The sequence below is a fragment of the Equus caballus genome, chromosome 9 (assembly GCF_041296265.1).
Source record: "Equus caballus isolate H_3958 breed thoroughbred chromosome 9, TB-T2T, whole genome shotgun sequence".
Classification (NCBI taxonomy): domain Eukaryota; kingdom Metazoa; phylum Chordata; class Mammalia; order Perissodactyla; family Equidae; genus Equus; species Equus caballus.
This window is the reverse complement of record NC_091692.1, coordinates 12,800,811-12,822,095: the sequence shown is the minus strand read 5'-3', so window position 1 is coordinate 12,822,095 and position 21,285 is coordinate 12,800,811. Positions and strand designations below refer to the sequence as shown.

The window sequence follows — 21,285 nt, the reverse complement described above, 5'->3', positions numbered from 1 at the left end:
GGTCAAAGGTAAAACGGATGGCTACCAAGCTGTGCCAAGGCAGAAGAGGTGTGTGTACAAACTGTTGCAAACACTTACATAAAAGGCACGGATTTTCCGAGGCTTGTGTTCAAATCCCACGTTAATAACTGCTGATGTGCACAGTAGTTTTCCAAGAGAAATGGCTCTCTGTGCTGCAATGGCAGTATTTTTCCAGGGTCAACTAAATTCCAAGAAGAGGCCAAGTATGCATATTTGTATCACAGAATCAGTCATTCCTTCTATAAAGCATATACTCAGAAATAATAATAGAATCATAGCCTGATTTATTTTAATTGGGCAGTAGTGAAGTTTTAAAAACCTCTCAAAATAACAATGCCCCAGTGCAAATACACTGATGTTTAAATTCTTTCTAAGGAACTAAAAACACTGTGGTAAAGTAAGGTAATGGGCCACGTGTGATCACAGAGTCGTCATATTTAATCCTGAAAACAACACTACGAGGAAGCATAATTTATTCTCAGCTCACAGATGACTTGACTGAGAATCAGAAGGTTGAGTAAGCTGCTCAAATGCACACAGCTGCCCTTCCAACCCCAGGGTCTGTACTTTCAACCACACTATATGATCTACAATACAATACAGGCTAACAATTAAATCACATTTATTTAGCAAAGGCAAAAGCTAGGCAATTTACAGACATAGCATTTTATCCTCAAACACTCTATGAGGTAAATATTATTTTAGCCCCTAGTAAGACATTTACAATAGTTTTGGCTAAATGCTTGGGAGGCAAAAATCTGATGCTTTCTTAAAAGTACTTTTAGCTTCAAAGAAAACTGAGCACAGACGGTTCCTGATTTGCAATGGTCCCACTTAGCATTTTTCAACTTTACGATGGTGCAAAAGCAATACGCATTCAGTAGAAACCATACTGTACTTTGAATTTTGCATTTTGATCTTTTCCCGGGCTGGTGATATGCGCTAAGACTCTCTCCCGATGCTGGGCAGCAGCAGCGGTGAGCAACCACAAGGATAAACAACCAATACACTTAATCACTCTGTACCCAGACAACCATTCTGTTTTCACTTTCAGTACAGCAGCCAATAAATTACATGAGATAGTCAACACTTTATTATAAAATAGGCTTTGTATTACATGATTCTGCCCGACTGTAGGCAAATGTAAGTGTTCTGAGCACATTTAAGGTAGCCTAAGGTAAGCTACAATGTTTGACAGGTTAGGTGTATTAAACAAACGCTTTTCCAACTTACAATGGGTTTATTGGGATGTAACCCCATCATATATTGAGGAAGATCTGTCATACAAAATGTCAACTTTAAATTATTTAGGTAAAATTTACATTTAATGAAATGGGCCTATTTTAAGCTCCTAGTTAATCAGTTTTGACATACATCCATATAATAATCACCAAAACCAAGATGCAGAATATTTCTATCACCCCAAAAAGTTTCCTTGTAAAAGAAATTCCCACCTTCAGACCTAGACCACAAATGAACTGCTTTTTGTCACTACAGATTAATTTTGCCTGTTCTAGAATGTCACAAAAATAGAATCGTACTGTATATACACTATGCTCCTGGCTTCCTTCGTTCAGCATCTTTTTGAGATTCATCCATATTGTGGATCAGAAGTTTTCCTACTGAGTAGTATTCCATGGCAAGGTTATATTACAATTTTTTAACCATTTACCTGCTGCTGGACATTACCAATTTAGGGCTATTCTAAAGAAAGACGCTACAAACATTCATGTACAAGTCTTTGAACGGCCATATATTTTCATTTCTCCTAGGTAAATACCAGGAGTGGAATTGCTGGGCGGTATTGTTAAGTGTATCTTTAACTTCATGAGAAAGTGACAAACCATGACAAAGTGAGCCTGGCATTTTACATTCCCAGCAGCAATGTTATGAGAGTTCCAGTTGCCCCACCATGACACTTGGTATTATTAGTCTTTTTAAATTTTAGCTACAATTTTAAGCAGCATTTCCCTGATAACTAATGATTTTCAGCATCTTTTCACATGCTTATTAGCATTCTTATCTCTTCTTTAGTGAAGTTTATATTTAAATATTTCGCTCATTTTTGTTTCTCTTATTATTGAGTTGTAAATGTTCACTTAATTATCCTGGATACAAATTCTATCAATGTATGTATTCAACTGTTTTCTTTCAGTGTATGTCTTCCTTTTTCATTTTTTAAACAGTGACTTTCAGGTACCAGAAGTTTTAAATTTTGAGGAAGTTTAATTTCTCAATTTTTTCTTTTATGATTTACAGTCTAAGAAACCTTTGCCTATCTCCCAAATAGCAAAGTATTTTCTTCTGTAAATTATGATTCATGCTTTTTGAACTCTAAAAATATCTTTGCCTATCTCAAAAGTAACAATGTATTTTCTTCTGGAAAGTTTACAGCTTTAACTTTCACATGTAAGTCTATGATCTGTTTCTAACGAATTTTTGTCCATGGTGTGAGGTAAAGGTTGAGGATCATTTTTTTCCATCCGGATATCTAATTGTTTTACCACTATTTTGGGGAAGAGTATCCTCTTTGCCTATTAGCACCTTTGCTGAAATTAATTTTGGAAAAAAATTGACCACATATAGGTGGGTCTATTGCTTGACTCTATATTCCAAGAATGAGCAAACTTTTTCTGTAAAAGGCCAGATAGCAAATATTTTGGGCTTTGCAAGCCATATAATCTCCGTCACACCTACTCAAGTCGGCTGTTGCAGCCTGACAGCAGCTACAGACGACACAGAAACAAATGACCATGGCTGTGTTCCAATAAAACTTTACTGACAGACACTAATATTTCAATTTTATCTAAATTTCATGTCTTAGGAAATATCATTCTCGATTTTCTTCCCCAACCATTTAAAAACATAAAAATCATTCTGAGCTTGCAGGCCACACAAAAACAAGCCAGCCAGCTGTAGCCCATGAGCCACAGTTTGCCAACCTCTGTTCTACTCTGTTCCCCTGTTTTATGTCATTCCTCGTGCCAATATTCCACTGTCTTGATTACTGCAGCTTTACAGCAAATTTTAAAGTCAGGTACCGTGAGCTCTCCAAATTTGTTCATCCTTTTCAAAACTGTTTTGCCAATTGCAGGTCTTTGCATCACCACGCAAATGTTAATATTATTTCATCAATTTGAAAAAACACCTGCTAGAATTCTGGTTGGGATTGCATTGCATCTGCACGTTAACTTTGGGAGCACTGACAACTTAATAATGTCGTCTTCTTTAATTCGTCTGAGCAATATTTTTTAGCTTTCAGTATACAGGTCATGCACGTATTTCATTAAGTTTAGCCCTGAGTATGACGTTTCACTTTCATGTTCCAGTTGTTCATTACTATTACATAGTAATATTACCGTTGATTTTTTGTATATTGACTTTGTATCCTGCAACCCTGCTCAACTCACTTATTTCAGTAGCTTTTCATTTTTGATTTCTTAGACTTTTCTACATACAGGATCATGGCATTTGCAAACAGAGTTTTATTTCTTCTTTTCCAATATGTTCTCCCATTTATTTCCTTATTATTGCACTTGCTAGAACTCAAGTACAATGCTGAATAGAAGTGATAACAGTGTACATCACTGCCTTGTTCTTCACCTTACAAGTGTTCAGTCTTTCACCATAAAACACGTCAGCCAGAGGTTGTTCAGGGAAGTCCTTTACCACTTTGATGAGTCTGTATCATGAATGACTGTTGTCTTTCATCAAATGCTCTGAGTGATAAGATGCTCATATGGTTTTTCTCCTTTATTCTATTAATATGGTTAATGCTTTCCTCAGATAAACTTCACTTCATCATGGTGTATCACATTATTTAAATTTTGCTGAATTTAATTTGCTAGTATTTGTGAAAGATTTCCATATCTGTCATCACGAGGGATACTGATCTCCAGTTTTCTTTCCTTGTCAGGTTTTGCTATCAGGATAATGCTGGCCTCATAAAATGGGCTGGGACGTGTTCTTTTCTCCTGTTTTCTGAAGTACTGATTATTTCTTCCTCAAATGTTTGATAGAATTTATCAGTGAAATCATTTGAGATTCAAGTTTTCTTTGTGGAAAAGTTTCTAATACAAATTCAACTTTAATACAGTTAATAAGGTTTTTCTACTTGTTTTTAAGTCAGTTTTGGTAACTTGTTCCTTCTTAGATAATTTGTCCAATTCACCCATCTAAGTCAGGGGTCAGCCAAATATTCCTTAAAGGGCCAGACAGTAAACATTTTAAGCTTGCAGGTCATACAGTCTGTCACAACTACTCAGCTCTGCCAGTAGAGTTCAAAAGCAGCCACAGACAATACATAAACGCATCGACACGGCTATGTTCCACTAACACTTTGTGCTGCAAGTAACAGTTCCCCAACCAGTGAACCAAGTTGTCAAATTTATAAACATAAAGTCATTTGTAAGTTCCCCTATGATTCTTTTAATGTTAAGTAGGATTCCCTCTTTTAGTCCCGATATTGGTGTTACGTAACCTCACCTTCTCTCCTTTCTCAGCCAAGCTAGAAATTTATCAATTTTATGAAACTTTTCTCACAAGCAGCTTTTGATTTCATTGATTTCTCTATATTGTTTGTCCATTTTCAATTTCATTGGTTTCTGCTCCTATCTTTATTATTTCCTTCTCTGTATTTTAGATTTAACGTGCTCTTCTTTTTCTAGTTTCTTAAGGTAGAAGCCTAAAACACTAATTTGGGACATTTTTTTCCCTTCATATAAGCATTTAAAGCTATACACTGCCCTCCAAGCACTGTTTTAGCTGCACCCACATACACTCATGTGTCACTTAATGATGGGAACATGTTCTGAGAAATGCACCATTAGGAAATTTCATCATTGTGTAAACATCATAAAATGCACTTATACAAACCTAGACAGTATAGCCTACTTACACACCTAGGCTATATGGTACCAATCTTATGGGACCACCATCATATACGTGGTCTGTTGTTGACTGAAACATTGTTACGCAATGCATGACTGTATTTCAGTATTTCATTTTCATCTTCATTTAGTTCAAAATATTTTTCTGATATTCTTTGTGATTTCTCCTTTGACTTACGTATAATTTAGAAATGTGTTGTTTAACTTCCAAATATTTGTGAAATTTTCCAGCTATTTTTATGATATTTCTAACTTAATCCCTTTGTGGTCAAGAACACAGTTTGCATAATTTCAATTCTCTTCAACTTATTGAGAACTGTCTTACAGCACAGCACATCATCTGTGTTGGTGAATGCTCCAAATGCACTGGAAAAGAACGTACATTCTGTTGACAGTGTCATTAAATTCTATAGCTGTCTTAGCTCAGGACGCCGTAACAAAACAACACAGACCAGGTGTCTTACACAAAAGCAATTTATTTTCTCACAGTTCTGGAGGCTAGAAGTCCAAGATCAAGGTGCTGGCATGGTCAGTTTCTGGTGACAGCTCTCTTCCTGGCTTGTAGAGGGCCAACTTCTTATGTCCTCACGTGGCAGTAGGGGTGGAGGGTGCAAAGTAGAGAGCTAGCTGTCTGCTGTCTGTTCCTGCAAGGGCACTACTTCCATCACAATGGCCCTGCCCTTTGTAAACCACCTACACCTAATTACCTCCCAAAGGCCCTATCTCAAAATACCATCACAATGGGGGTTAAGGCTTCAACATGAATTCTGGAGGTACACAATTCAGTACACAGCAGTAGCCTTACTGTTTTTCTGTCTACTTATTCTAAGGCCTGTTAGTAGATGCATGGATATTTAGAATTATTAGGTCTCCCTGATGATTTTACCCTTCTATCATTGTTAATTTTATCCCTGGTAATATTTCTTGTTCTGAGATCTACTGTGTCTGATATAAATATAGCCGCTCCAGCTTTATCATGATTAGTGTTTGCATGGAATATCATTTTCCATCCTTTTAACCAATCTGTGTCTTTATGTTTAAAGTGGATTTCTTTACATAGCACATGGTTGTATTTCCTGCTCTTTTATTCAGTCTGACATTCTCTACCTTTTAACCAGAGTGTTCAGACCATTTACAATTAACGTAATTATCAATATGGTTGGGTTTAAATCTATCATTTTGTTCTTAATTTTCTATTTATCCCATGTGTTCATTACTCCTTTTTTCTATCTCTTTTCTGCCTTCTTTTAGATTATAATTTTTTATGATTCCATTTTATCTCCACTATTATATTCTCAGTGTTCTTTTTCGCTCTGCATCAATTACATCTTTAACTTAGCACAACTTCCATTCACATGATATTATATCAGTTAATGCATAATGTAAGAACTTTACCTAGGCTTTCTAGGTGTTTATGGTGGGAGGCTAAGTCTGGTCCCAGTTACCCCACTGCAGCCAGAAACATAAGTCCCCAAAATTTTTTGTAAATAATTTGATCTTTAACACTTGGGGAAACAGATATTGGGGGACCCTCTTCATATTTCACTTCAAAGAAAAAGCCGTACTTCTATTTCATAAAATGAAGAGTGTCACATCTGGTCTTACCAACCAATGAGTCTTGTTTTAAAGAGTTACAATGTCCACTAGTTCCTATTCTTCATCTTAAACACAGCCTGCCTAAGACAAGAGCTCCTGACTCAGAATAATCTTCATTTACCCTGAAATCATCTCCCCGGCTCTCTGATTCCCTGGCTTCATATTCCAGTTCATTCTCCCTCATCTTTGCTTCAGTAACCTATTCAAATTCTTTATTGTGGGTTTAGATTTTTTTCCCCCAAATGAAAAACATTCTTAATTTAATTAATGTAATCCTATGTGAAAATATTAAAAACTTTGTCTTGTACCCTTTCTTTTCTTTCAGTTCTAGACCTGCTCTATAAAGTGATAGTCTCCAGAAGAAATATCATTTTGAAAAGAAATATCATTTTAAAAAGTTCTGATATACATTCCATGTATAAAGCATATGACAAAATAGAAAAGAATATATTCCCTAAACCAAAGGCTGTAATAGACAAAAGGCAACATTATATATAACTATGAGAATGAATCCCTGCTTTTCACCACTTCACATTTATTTCATTTATCCAAGAGGCTTTAAAGTTGTGTACTTGGCTGACTTTCTCCTTTAAGATGAAGCATACGAAACTGACATATTATTAGGGCAAAGAAAGGGCAAATATTGTATAGTTTAACCTCTCATTTATCAGTTAACCACCGGTCTTGGAATACTAACCAAAGTGAACTCACCTAGTCTATATGTTGTTTTATCAGTACATGAGCACCATCTGGTGGCAGAAAGCAAAACTGTAGGTTTATAACAGTTCCTACCACTACTGCTACAAACATATTTAAAGTTTCTCGACTGTTCCACTTTCCAACATGCTTTTTAAAAGGGCATTACAAACTGGTGAAGAATGCTTATACTGACACTTCAAACAAGCTCAAAATAAACAGCACACCAAAATCACAATAATTAGTAGCTAGTCATTAGCATATATAAAATAACTTCAAATTATAATAAACAAGCTATTCCATAAACTAAAATCTTGGTTATTTCTAGTTTTACTGATAATTAACATAATGAAAAAAATCAGTTCAGATACTTCAAAAAACTTGTCTCACTCTATCAAGTTTCTACTGATAGCTATAGCTGTCCATAAAGTTCTCCAAGTCTCACAGACTTATTTCCTAGGGCAATAGGAAGAGATCGTGAGGAACAAACAACCTTTCAGCAAAACAGTACAAACTCTTTCCTCGTTTAATTTGCTATGACTCATACCACACATGTGAACAGAAAACACCTTTACTAACCTAGATACAGGTGAGTGGACCAGGAAATGGATACATTAGACAAATATTGTCTTGACATAAAATATACCAACCACGCCTGAGGACAGGGGTGCCTGGCATGGATGTATGCCATGAGGATGTTCCAGATTGAATGATGAAACCAATATCACCAAAACCTTGTACGAAGGAAGTACAAATCCTAGATGAACGAAGAATAGATGGGTCACTCAAACTCAGGGCGTATCCTAAACAAAGTCATTTTCTGCAAGATATATTACACATCCCTATTCCAGAAGCTCTGGACCCTGAAGTTCCTCTTGCCATATGTACTTGCAACAAACTCTCAAAGGCAAAGATAACCTTCACACACCCCTCGTTGAGACTTTAAACAGAGATAAAATGGACTCCTCCTAAATATCTCATTAAGCAATTTAAACTCAGCATAGTCAAAACTGAATTGCTCATCTTTCCAAAGATCTCCTCCAACTCCTCTCATTGTGAACAGGATCCCCAGTGATCTAGACATGTGAAAGTTATCCTTTACACACCCCTCCAATCAATCCCCAGGTGCGATCAAGGCCACCTTCTAAACATCTACACACTGTCCCCTCCTCGCCACCTTCACTGGTTCAAGCTCTCACCACGTTAAGCCTAAACTACAACATCCTTGTAATTCACCTGTCTCCCTTGAATTTTAAGCCTATCCAACTATTTTCCACACACTGCCAAAGCAATATTCCTAAAACAGATCTCCAATTATTTTATCCCTCAGTTTAAAATCACCTCAGCTCGCAATCACCTTGAGGGTAAAATCTCAACCTCTCGGCATGTCACTTGAGGACATCCACATCAGCACCCTGCCTGAACTTCAGCCTTTTCATTCCAGGCATAGCAGATTGCTTGAAAGACCATGAACTAACTAAACTTCTCAGGATTCCTTGCCATTGTTCCCAAGGTCAAGATTGCTTTCCTTACCTTCTACCTTCTTTCCCTCGCTAACATCCAGTTAACTTGAAGATTCAGTTCAAGCGTGAATTCCTTCTGAGAGGCTTCTTCAATTCCCAGATCTGAGCCAGGTGCTTATTCTCAATGTTTCCATAGCACCATATGGACACATCTATCACTCTCTTCCTGTTTCTTTCCATTGTCTTCCTCTTCTAGTAGACTCTGAGTCTGCTAGACTGTTTTTCATCAAAGTATCTACTCTAATACAACATGTGGTAAACGGTAGGCATTCAATAAATGTTTGCTAAAAGTCCTTTCATTTGGTATTATTATCTCTATGTTATCTAAGGGAGGTCCAGTTTCTTGCCCAAGATCATACAGCTGAAAGCATCAGAACCAGGATTTGAACCAAATGTTCTGATTTATGTAATGGAAACGATTCTCCCTCAGAATCTTTGCCTTTAGGGAACCATTCTATAAAATAATTGTGCTCTGCATAGGCTGGGCACAAACTCAAGCTTGGCCAGTTAAAGTCTCCCCAGACCCCAAATCCAGTCTGAATGACAAAATCGGGGATGGACATTCTACTCAAAGTTTTTCTTGGGACTTTTCTAAGAACTACCAAAAACAAAAACTTGCTCCTTGTACTACCAGAAGTCTAAGGACTATGCAACGTAGGACATACAGCAAACGGAAGTGAGCTTCTTTGAAAATAAAGTCAAGCAGAGGAAAAATGGGACAAGAGCTAGAAAGAGAGAAACGAAAACCGAGGAAAAACCACACTGTAGCCCTACATCCAACCACACCTGACGATCTCCCCAAGAGGCATCCCCATCACAGGGAGCAAACAGTCCCGCTGGCACATAATGCAGTGCGAGTGGGGGCCCTCTGGCGGTCTGTGTCAGCAGAGCGGGGCTTCCTGGCATTAGCCAAGCAAAGATGCTTCCTTCATCTGCGAATGCACACAACTGCAGGAGGCCTGATTTCAGCCTTTCTTTCCTTGAGATAAAGTATATAATTTTTTATAACAAAGATGGGAGAACAAAAACACGTTCTCTAATCTTTACATCTTGCACTTTGCCATATAAATTTTGTAAGCTTTCAACTTTACAACTGTTAGTGAACAGTACCCTAAACGAGAAGAGAAAGATGTAACTGGATGTACTCATTTTCAAATATCTTGGGTGTAACAAAGGAGACAGCTACTTCAGGATCCAGGTCGTACCCACAGTTTGCTCACGGATAAATCGCTGTTTCTCCAGCCATCATAAAACAGGGCAGCGGGGAAAACGGGCTTGTTATGAGCTCCTCCTTAGACCGCTGAAGGAGTTCAAGTCAGAAAACAACAGATAAAAAACCAGCATGAGCAATATCTAATTATTACTTAATATTATGTTAAGTAGGAAATGAAAGGACCTTTTCAAAAATCCTTCTAAATGATATCTGTTTCTTAGACTTCTCTACCTTTCATTCCTTGCCTCGTTAAGAAGCTACTAATTCATTTGGAGTCTGACAAGGAGAGGAGAGTCTCCTCCGGTCTTCGGTTCCAAATTCCCTGTAACACATTGAGGTGTTGTCATCTGCAAATTAAGGTCGTATGTGAAATCCAATTTTAACAGCCTAATGAGCAATGGCTAGGTTTGCCCTTTTGTGAGCAGAGAGCTTTTAAGTTGAAACACAGCCTGGCAGCTTACCAGTACTTCCCTATTTTTTTTTTTCTTTTACCCTTTTTGTGATCACAGAAAATTCTAAAGATTCTCCAAACATCTGAAGGGATGTTCACTTTATCCATTAAATGGGAATGGCCTAAGGCACAACCCTTTTGAGAAGTCATAGATAAAATTCTTGCGCCCCTCATGACAAGTATGGAATCTTGAAACCACAAATTGCCAACAAAGGAAAAAATGTCAACATTCTTAACAGAAAAAAAAATCAAACCCAAACACATACCAACTCCTGTCGCCCTTGGCTCCCTCTGTTCCCGCCATACTGCGTCCTGGGGGAGGCATCGACACGCCAGGCACATCCCCCACCGCACGGCTGTGTACGGGCCGTGGGGCTCGCCTGGAATGCTCCCTCTCCAGGACATTGGCACTGCTCATTCCATCTCTTCCTTTAGGTCTTTATGGAAAGTCACCTGTCACCAAGTAACTGCCTCCCACCCACTGACCGCCTCCCCTATTAGAACGTGAGCTCCGTGAGGACAGAAATTATTGTCTGATTTTTCCTTGCTTTAGCACCAGATTTCTTTCATTTAAAAGTGATAAATTCACCAATCAAAACTCCAGCAAAATTTCAATAAAGGACTTTGGATATCAAAATACCACAAACATTTAAATATAATATCCTCCTGAGTCTATCCATTATAGTGCATTAAAAGTAAAATATCTTGCAAGTATAAAATAGACAAGGTGTTCCTGACTTGGGTGACCAAACATCTCTATTGTGCTTAAGAGGGCAAATCATTTCATTTATATTAGGTAACCTCAGGCTGACAAGAAAGGCAATGGGCATGTTATACAGGAAAAGAGAAAGTAAAGCGACTATGAGAGAAATGTTACATCCCTCTCGCCTTTTATGTGGTGAGGACACCAAGCTGAGAGCTGGTAAGCCTGCCACTGGATGCTCCACAGTCAGAAGAGGAGATGCTACAGGAGAGGACAGGAAAGGAACATCATCCCAGGGAACCAAGGGGAGCTGAGGGGTTAGTCCAAGACAGCAAGGGGCAAATGGTAAATACTCTCTGGAAGCATTACCCGACAGGAAAAAATGGACTACAAGCCATTAACTGCAAGTTTCTGCAGGGCAAGAGAGGTGTCAGCTATCTTGTGGACAAGGGACATCACCACAAAGACCAGAGGAGGCAGATAAATACTTGAAAAACTGTTCAGTCTCACAAGCAATCAATAAAACCAAAACATTAAAACACTCCACTTTTTTTGTGGGCGGGGGGGGGGGGGCCGGTGAGGAAGATTGGCCCTGAGCCAACATCTGTTGCTAACCCTCCACTTTTTGCTTGAGGAAGACTGTTGCTCAGCTAACATTTGTGCCAATCTTCCTCTATTTTATATGTGGGATGCTGCCACAGAATGGCTTGATGAGCGGTGTGTAGGTCCATGCCCAGGATCCAAACCTGCAAACCCCGGGGCACAGAAGCGGAGCACACTAACTTAACCACTATACCACCGGGACAGCCCCAAAACATTCCTCTTTTTAACTATCAAACAAGACAATGTGTTTTAGATTCAGTGTTGTCAGAATGGTACGGAATATACTATAAGAAATTAGTACCAACTTTAACATAACCAGACAATACATTATTCTTTTTAACCCACTATTCCCCTTATAGTAATCTATCTTAAGGAAATAATCAGTGACGTGAACTAAAATGTGAACATAAAGATTGTTTACTGCTACATTACTTATAATTGTCCAAAAAAAGGGGAAACAACCTAGATGATCAAAAACAGGCATACTTTGTTTACACACTTATGAAGTATTCCTTCATAAGGAATTTCATTAAACCTGTTTATATACCTTAGCCATATAAAGCATTATATAGCCATCAAAAGTATTTTTCAAAGGTTACTTAAAGATATGAAAAATTATAAGTATATTGAGTAAAAGGAGGGCAATATTGCATATACAAAATGAACAAATTATGATATATTCATACAAAGGAACAGTTTTCAGCAATAAAAAAGGGCAAAACCCAGATAGAGGCAACATAAGAATCTCAAGTCAAAAGCAAACAAACAAAACAAGAAAACACTTATATGAAGTGAAGAAAGCCAGACACACAAGAGTGAACCCTTTACGAGTCTACTGATATGAAGTTCAACGGCAGGAAAGCTAATCTGTGATGCTAGAAAAGGGTCACTTCTGGGAGGAGAAGGGTCAAGTGCAAAGGGGTCTGAGGAAACTCGCAGGAGTCACGGAAAGGCTCTGCTCCTGATCAGGTGGTGATCACACAAGGATATACATATGCAAAGAGTCACCACGTAAAGTAGAAATACAGATATGCTCCAATAAAACAATAAAGTCATCAAGATGTACATTTAAGATTTGTGCATTTTACCACTCATACATTACACCTAAATTAAGGACTACAGAAACTGCATACAAAGGATAACTTCAAATTGGTTAAATACATTGGTATGCAAAGAATAAACAGAATGTTAAGTACATCAAAATATTAAAGGTGCTTAATTCTGGGATTGTTAATTATATTTTCTTTTTAACTCTCTGCATTTTCCACATTCTCTACAATGAGTTACACGATTTTTATAAATGATCAAAGAAAAGCCTTTTTTTAAAATTCTGCCATGCTTTTACGGAAAATTCTGTTACATTTGTTAACTATCACAAAATTATGCAATGTGCAGAAAGACTTAGTAAATCCTTCTAACAAATTCCTATAAATTATAAACACTCATGTTTGTAAAGTATTAGGACAAATTAAGAAAAACGCTACTGAAGCTAAGCATCTGCTTGGTGAGTAAATGAGCAAGTCAGCTGGGAAATGATTTTAAAATGTGGTCCTGCCGGAGACAAATATAGGGCTCTCGGCACTCAGTACAACCAGTTGCTAAAGACCAGTTGTTTTCCCTTGTGAGCCTGATTTATCTAAATTCCATGCAAAATGCCTGACGTGAATTTTCTTTACAATGAAAATACTCTGGGTCTGAGAAACTTTCACAATATGCATAAAATAATAAATAAGAACAAAAGCAAAGGAGACATACAAACCTCTGATTGTACATGCCCCGAAAGTTGTAGTTGGCTCTGTAATTGGGGAAAGGCTTTGGATCCAGCGGCCTGTAGATGGCAGGCTCTCCCCTTTTCATAGCAAGCCCATTCAGTTCCACGGTTGGAGTTATACTACCTGTTCAAGAAAGAACAAAGGCCCACAAGTGAAATATTTCCAAAAGACGTCATGCAAGCTACATTTATATACTCATAACGACCATGGGAAAAAGTGGGAGTGGATGGTCCGTCTGTATGATTTTCCAAGGGGGCGCATAAACAAGCTACATCAACAGGAAAACTGTTTCTAACGAAATCTCTTTGGGGTTCTTGCAACATTTTCTGTACATTAGTGAGCAAAAATTCAACTTTATTGTCATACTACTTTAAAACAAGGCAAACAGGAGATTCATAGATTGCTTAGTTTGGATATTATAAAGAAAGTAATAAATGCTACTTACCCCAGAAAGCTTACAATTATTTAATCATTAGAAATATTATCCTCTGTGAATATTTTTATTTATGCTTTGATAACCAAGCAACTAAAGTTAGCAATGAATAGGGTCATCATTAATTCTTGGAATTACCTAATGGAAATAAGTTTTGAGTTTTTTCCTATAATCAACAACAGGACAAAGTAACTCTAAGTAATATTTTTCTGTAGATAATCTTTAAAGATACATACTGAAGCATTTATGGATGAGGTGATATATGTGAGATTTCTTTCAAAATAATTCAGAAAGAGACAAGAAACAAACTTGGCCACCACATGTGGACACCATAGTGACAGGTACAGGGATGTTCACTATGTTATACTTTTGTGAAAGTTTGAAAAATTCCATAATAAATAACATACAATGGAAAATTACACCGAGTTAGTTTAAGTACCAAAAGAGGTCATTTAAGAAAGAGCATACGTCCCACATAACAAATCACAAAAATGAATCTAAAGCTTTTATAGAAAGTAAAATTTATTGTCAATATAAATTTGTGCTATTTCATTTGAATTGTGCCTTCTGTACCATACATTTAACACTCCATTCAGCACATACAAAAATGGCTCCATTTATTGCAGCAGATAAATTGGGACTGGCATCAAGTACCAGGCGAGGGGTGGGAGAGCCTGACGCAAATGCACACCTGGAGCCAGGTCACAAGCAATCCATCAGCACTCAATCAACTGCTCATTTCATGTCTCACTTCTAACGAATTTATGTGAAACCACTGAAGAATATAATAAGAACAGGAGCTAAACCAAGGTTAAGAAGAAGGGAAAAATAAAGGGGGCAGAAAAGAAAAGGATAAGGCTAAGAAAAACAGCAAAGAAAAGTTAATATATTGAAGAGTAAGTCCAATTAGTCTACACCCCTAATTTAATAAATGCACCAGGGCCGAGGAAGAGAAAGTCAAACATAAAGGGATTCTCTTTTCTTTCTTTCTGTTTTACAGTATTTTACGGAGGGATAATAAGTAAAATGCACAAACCTTAAGCACACAGCTCCATAAATTATTACACATGTAAACACTTCTGTGACCACCATCCAGATCAAGATGACAACATTTCCATCACCCAGAAAGTTCCTTCACGCCTCTTCCAGTCAATACACACCTCCCCAAGTTATCTATTCTGACTTCTATCACCATCAACTAGTTTTGTCTGTTATTCAAATCTGAATATGTATTATTTTGTCTTGCGTCTTTCACTCGACATAATGATTTTGTTGACTAGGTCAATATTTCAGACTTCTTTAGCAATGAATAGCATTCCACTGAATGAATATACCAGTTTATCTATTCTGCTGTTGATGGAACATTTGCGTTGTTTCCAGTTTGGGACAATTAAGTATAAAGCCACCTTGAACACTTATTTAATAAGTCTTTTACTGGATACAGACACTTATTTCTCTTGATATATAATCATTTGGGTATATATCCAGTAGTGGAACTGCTAGGTGTTAGAGTAGGCTTATGTTTAACCTTATTAGAAATTGCCTAACAGTTTTCCAAAGATTTTTTTAACACCAAAGAGCAATCTATACCTTTAAAAGTTTAAATTTCTTGTATTCCATAAAGATTTCAGTTTAACAACATGTTCATCAGTTGTAAGATTTATGTCATTCTGCATTCTACTTTGCAATAATCACACAGACACAAATAGCATAAAGTTAAACTGGGAAAAAGAGGAAAGGAAAAAAAAGCTTGAAAGGCCTCATCCATTAAGTATGGCAATGAACAGGAAACTAATATGTTTTAAAATCACCAGTGAAGTGATTTTAACGCACTGGAAGAACACAACATATCTTCCATCCATACCAAAATGGGATTTTAAACTAGGTAAAAGTTTGTATTCATATCGTTTAAAGAAATAAATAATCTCATATAAATCCCTCATTAGAAAGTAAGGCCGCAGTATATTTTCTTCATAGAAACACTAGAAACTAGTCTTCGTGAATGAGAGCAGAAGAGAAGCAGAAAAGCACAAACTATGCTGAGAAGGTTTCAACTCTTAGAGCGAAGTATCTCCATCCACTTCCTAAAGGAGACTGACATCTCCACTTACACAGCCTCTACTCGCACAAGAATGCTTTCACAGAAACACTTAAAGGGTAACTTCGAACCATGAGACGCCTCCAGGTAGTGCTAAGTACCAGTGTTTTCAGCATGTGACAGTTGGACTCAGGTTGCAGAAAGATAATCAGTACATAGGAACCCGCATGTGTTGTATGGCTACAAAGGTGACACTGTAAACAAACAGTTTTTAGTGGGTTTTAGACACATTAAAGAAAATTTCTAAATTTATCAGTGATAAATATAAAAAGGCTAATTAATTATACAAATATACATAACTACAACTGTGGATTCCTATTACATGACAGGTGAAAGAAAAATACCACAATTAGTCTTCAAGGAGCAACATATTACTAACACTTGAGGAAACAGCTTTGTAGGAAGTTAGAATAGCCCCTGGAACATCGTAGTTACTCAATAAATACTCGTTGAAAGAATGAACTGATTAATCAACCAACTAGGGCTCCCTAGAGAAATGGCTGGCACCACGGTCAGGGCAAGGAAAATACAAGATGGCCTAGGAACATCTTATTGTGCCAGAAAATATGAAGTGCTCCCAAAAAATGATGAAGAAACATCAGAAGGACACAGGAGTCAACCTGAAGGGGTCATACCACAGGCCAAATCTGGGACAAGTTGAGAATCAAAATAAATGACTGTGGGGCTGGCCCAGTGGCATAGTGGTTAAGTTCACATGCTCCACTTCAGCAGCCCGAGGTTGGCCAGTTCAGATCCTGGGCACAGACCTACTCACCGCTCATCAAGCTATGCTGTGGTGGCATCCCACATAGAAGAACTAGAAGAATTTACAGCTAGGATATATAACTAGGTACTGAGGCTTTGGGGAGGAAAAAAAAAAAACGAGGAAGATTGGCAACAGATGTTAGCTCAGGTCCAATAAAAATAAATAAATAAATAAATAAATAATCGATTGATTATAAGCCCCTAAGTAAAACAGGAATCCAAGAGTCTATAGTGATGTAAATAAACGAACAAACAGAAAAATGAGGGGGATGAGAAAGCTCTTGGGTAGAATGCCAACTAATAACTCTAAAAAGAATATTGGAATTAAAAAGTCCTCCCTTGAGGGGCTGGCCCCGTGGCCGAGTGGTTAAGTTCGCGCGCTCCGCTGCAGGCCGCCCAGTGTTTCGTCGGTTCGAATCCTGGGCGCGGACATGGCACTGCTCGTCAGACCACGCTGAGGCAGCGTCCCACATGCCACAACTAGAGGAACCCACAACGAAGAATGCACAACTATGTACCGGGGGGCTTTGGGGAGAAAAAGGAAAAAATAAAATATCTTTAAAAAAAAAAAAAAAAAAGTCCTCCCTTGAGAAAGAATACATTACTGTTGTTTTAAGCCACACTCACAAAAAATTCAGTCTTTGGCAATCTTCAGAATAATAATTGATTCAGACAAGAATCATCAATGGATGCCAAATCTGGTGGGTGAAAGAAAGTTTGATGAGGCCAAAATGTTTATATAGTCTCAAAGTATCTCCTCAAAAAATACTTATTACTCAGTATTTAATAATAAAACATTTATTAATTAACTTCACAACAGAGAAACCTGGCAGACATACTCTTCACCAAGTGACAGAAGTCATCACTAATGAGACAAATCAATATCGTGTGTCTCCTGAAATGAAACACTGAGATTAGCTCAGGTCACTTCTGTGATATTCATGATAAAATGCATAAATCATAAGGAAACACCAGAAAAACTCAAGTGAAGGGCATTCTACAAACAATGTGGTCTGTACTCTTCAAAAATGTCATGGCCCTAAAAGACAAAGAAGACTGAGGAACTGTTCCATATTGAAGTGGAATGAAGAGAAAGGATGAGTATATGATCCTGATTAGATCCTAGACCTACAAGGGACGTTACTGGGACAATCAATGAAATGTGAATGGAGTTTGTGGATCACATGGTGACACCAGGTCAATGTTAACTTCCTGACAGGAGAGTGTCTATGTTCTTAGCAAACACACATTGAAGGGGTAACGGGACATCATGTCCACAACTTATTCTCAAATGGTTCAGAAATGTTAACAATTGGGGAATCCGGGAGAAGGGTACATGGAAGCTCTATGTACTCTTTCTACAAAGTTTATATAAATCTGAAATTATTTCCCAAAAAAGTTAGAAAATAAAATAAAATAAAGGAAGGAAAAAACTAAATACTTCTATGATACATTCTTAATTAAGTGGCAGAATAGCCACGCTGTAAATGAATTTAACTCCTCTCTGGGATATAACTACTATTTAAGACCCTTCTACTCGTATGAAGTCAGGACTAAACCCCCCCTCCCTGCAGTGCAGAGGAAAATGGACTATCTTTTCAATAAATGGTGCTCAGTTAATTGAATATCTACATATCAAAAAGAAGAAGAAAAGTCTCGAATCCAAACTCACATCATATGTAAACCTCAATTCTTAACAGATTGTAAATGTAAATTTAAAAGATAAGACAACAAAGCTTCTAAAAATATTATGAGGTTATCTTCATAACTTTTGTGGGAGACAAAAATGTCTTAAGCAGTACACAAAAAAGCACTAACCATAAGGGAAAAGACTAATAAATTAGACTTCATTAAAATAAAGAATTTCTGTTCATCAAAACGCACCATTAGGAGTATGGAAAAATATCTGCAATACACATATCTGACAAAAGATATAACTCCAGAATATACAAGAACCCTACAAGTCAATAAAAAAATAGAAAAACTTAAAAAACAGACAATGCAGTTTTTTTAATGAGAAACATATTGCAATTGGCATGCTACATCAGGCATATGAAAAGGTGCTCACCTTCTTAGTTATTAAGGAAATGCAAATTAAAACCACCATGAACTACTACTATACCACCAGAACAACAGCTAAAAATTGTGAAAGCTGAAGATACTATATGGTGACAATGACGTGGAGAGCTCTCATACAATGAGAGGGGAAAATGATATCGTTTGACATTATGTATTATGTATTTATTGTGTATGCATTTTTTTTAAGTATGAACTTGGAAAATGGCAAACTTTTACTTAATTTTCCTCCTTCTCTCCCTCCGTGCTTCCCTTCCTTCCTTATTTATTTATTTAGACACACAGGATATCCTAAATCAGGGAGGGGCAAAAGAGATGGAGTCTGGCTATGTTGCCCCAGCTGGAGTGCAGTGGCTATTCACAGCCTGATCCCACTGCTGATCGGCACAGCAGTTTTGACCTGCTGTTTCCGACCTGGGCTGGTTCACTCCTCCTTAAGCAACCTGGTGGTCCCCTGCTCCCAGGAGGTCACTATCTGATGCCAAACTTAGTGCAGACACCCGACTGGCACAGCACACTACAGTCCAGAACTCCTGGGCTCAAGAGATCGTCCTGCCTCAGCTTCCCACAGAGCTGGGGCTCTAGGCAAGCACCATCTGTCTGGGCTACGTATGGGGCTTTTGGTCATCTTGACTCTTGTATTGTTGAAATTAAAAAATAAAAGGAACTTAAACACAAGGGTAAACATATAGGGCAAAACAGAATAATAAAATTTAATGTTGAATTAAGCAGTGAGCTGAATGTTTGGGTCTCCAAATTGGGTAAGTCAAAAATCACTTAAAAATGGCTTATAGGGGAGCCAGCCCCGTGGCTGAGTGGTTAAGTTTGTGCACTCCACTTCAGCCACCCTGGGTTCGCCAGTTCAGATCCTGGATGCAGACCTAAGCACGGCTTATCAAGCCATGCTGTGGCAGGATCCCACAAAGAAGAACTAGAATGACTTGAAACTAGGATATACAACTATGTACTGGGGCTTTGGGGAGAAAGGGGGGCGGGGGACATGAGAGGAAGACTGGCAACAGATGTTAGCTAAGGGCCAATCTTCCTCAAAAACAAAATAAATAAAAAATAAAATACAATAAATGGCTTATAGGTAAGAGAATGGATGAAGCTGTTCCAGTTGAATGTCTAGGGAAATTCTCTCAAGAACATCGTTTAATTGTTGCTGCAATTCACTATCCAAGCTGGCCAAAACTGTGTTGGTTTCTTTATTGCATCTAACTGATAAATGTGGAGCCTGACTAGGTCTCATCTCTCCCAACAGATCTAGGAATAGAAGGTTGTGAGGCAAAAACAGCAGCTAAGACATCTGTCTTTTGTGTATGTTCATCAACTTCTGGCTTAATTCATCCTCTGATTTGATTTACACACGAAGACATGCACAACCCATAATATTACACTCTATTTTAAAAGTTTACCCCCCAAAACCTATTCATTCTCTCAGCTCACTGCAACATTCAACGGGGGAAACTCTTATCTCCACTGGCCTTTCAGACTTTCCCCAGTCTCCTTCCTCTGACTCCTCTGTTAACCTCCCGCTATAACCCTCTAAAGCAGACTTCTCAGGGATCAGCACAGGCTGCTCCTGCTTCACACTGTATGCCCTGGAGGGCTCGTTCACCACCATGGTTTCAACCACTGGATCAGCAACACTGTCCTTCTGCTCCATTCCAACTGCCACACCAATACTCTCGCAGAGCAGGGCGCAGAGTACTCAGTGCACGTGAGTTTCTTTTATTCCTTCTTCACCCATAAACTGTGGCCACGGTTTCCTGATTTTGCTTTTCAGTGTTTTCCACTTTCCATTCACATGTCAGTGAATTTCCTAAAATGCTTTTAAACACATCATTCATCAGCTCGTAAATATTAATCCTCCAAACTGTAGATAAAATTCAACCTAAAGCTGGCATTCAAGTCCATCACAATCCACTAACTACATCTCCATTCTATCTCTTACTAGTCACTTATCTGCTCTAAAACCCATCTATGAAAAAATTTCTTAGAGCCAGCCCTGACGACCTAGTGGTTAAGTTCGGCACGCTCCACTTTGGTATCCTGGGTTTGGTTCCCAGGCACGGAACCACACCACTCATCTGTCGGTAGCCATGCTGCAGTGGCAGCTCACAGAGAAGAACTAAAAGGACTTACAACTAGAATATACAACTATTTATTGGGGCTTTGGGGAGGAAAAAAAAAAGAGAGAGAGAGAGAGGAAGGTTGGCAACAGATATTAGCTCGGGGCAGATCTTTCCCTGCCAAAAAAGATTTTTTTAGCAAACCCACTGCCCAGAGTCCTAGTTCAATGCCTTTCCTCACAGTATTCCCTCAGCCTAGAATATTCTTTCCTCTCCTCTATACCTGCCTGTTCTCCATTCAACGTCCATATTTTACCTCAACTATGTCAGTCCATGTTTATCATTACTTAAAATACTGATAACCACTTGGC

General features: G+C 38.0%; 1 protein-coding gene across 50 annotated transcripts in view; it reads right to left on the bottom strand.

Annotated features, from left to right (window-relative positions):
- Positions 1-21,285, bottom strand: part of STAU2 (staufen double-stranded RNA binding protein 2) — a 298,725-nt gene that overhangs the window by 234,325 nt on the left and 43,115 nt on the right. For all 50 annotated transcript variants that reach the window (XR_011421546.1, XR_011421549.1, XR_011421544.1 and 47 more), the window contains one exon: positions 13,455-13,590. Coding sequence is in view for 43 of the 50 variants with exons in the window: in XM_070222151.1 (XP_070078252.1) it covers positions 13,455-13,590 (136 nt within the window). In the remaining 7 variants the exon portion in view is untranslated. The remainder of the gene's footprint in view (positions 1-13,454; positions 13,591-21,285) is intronic.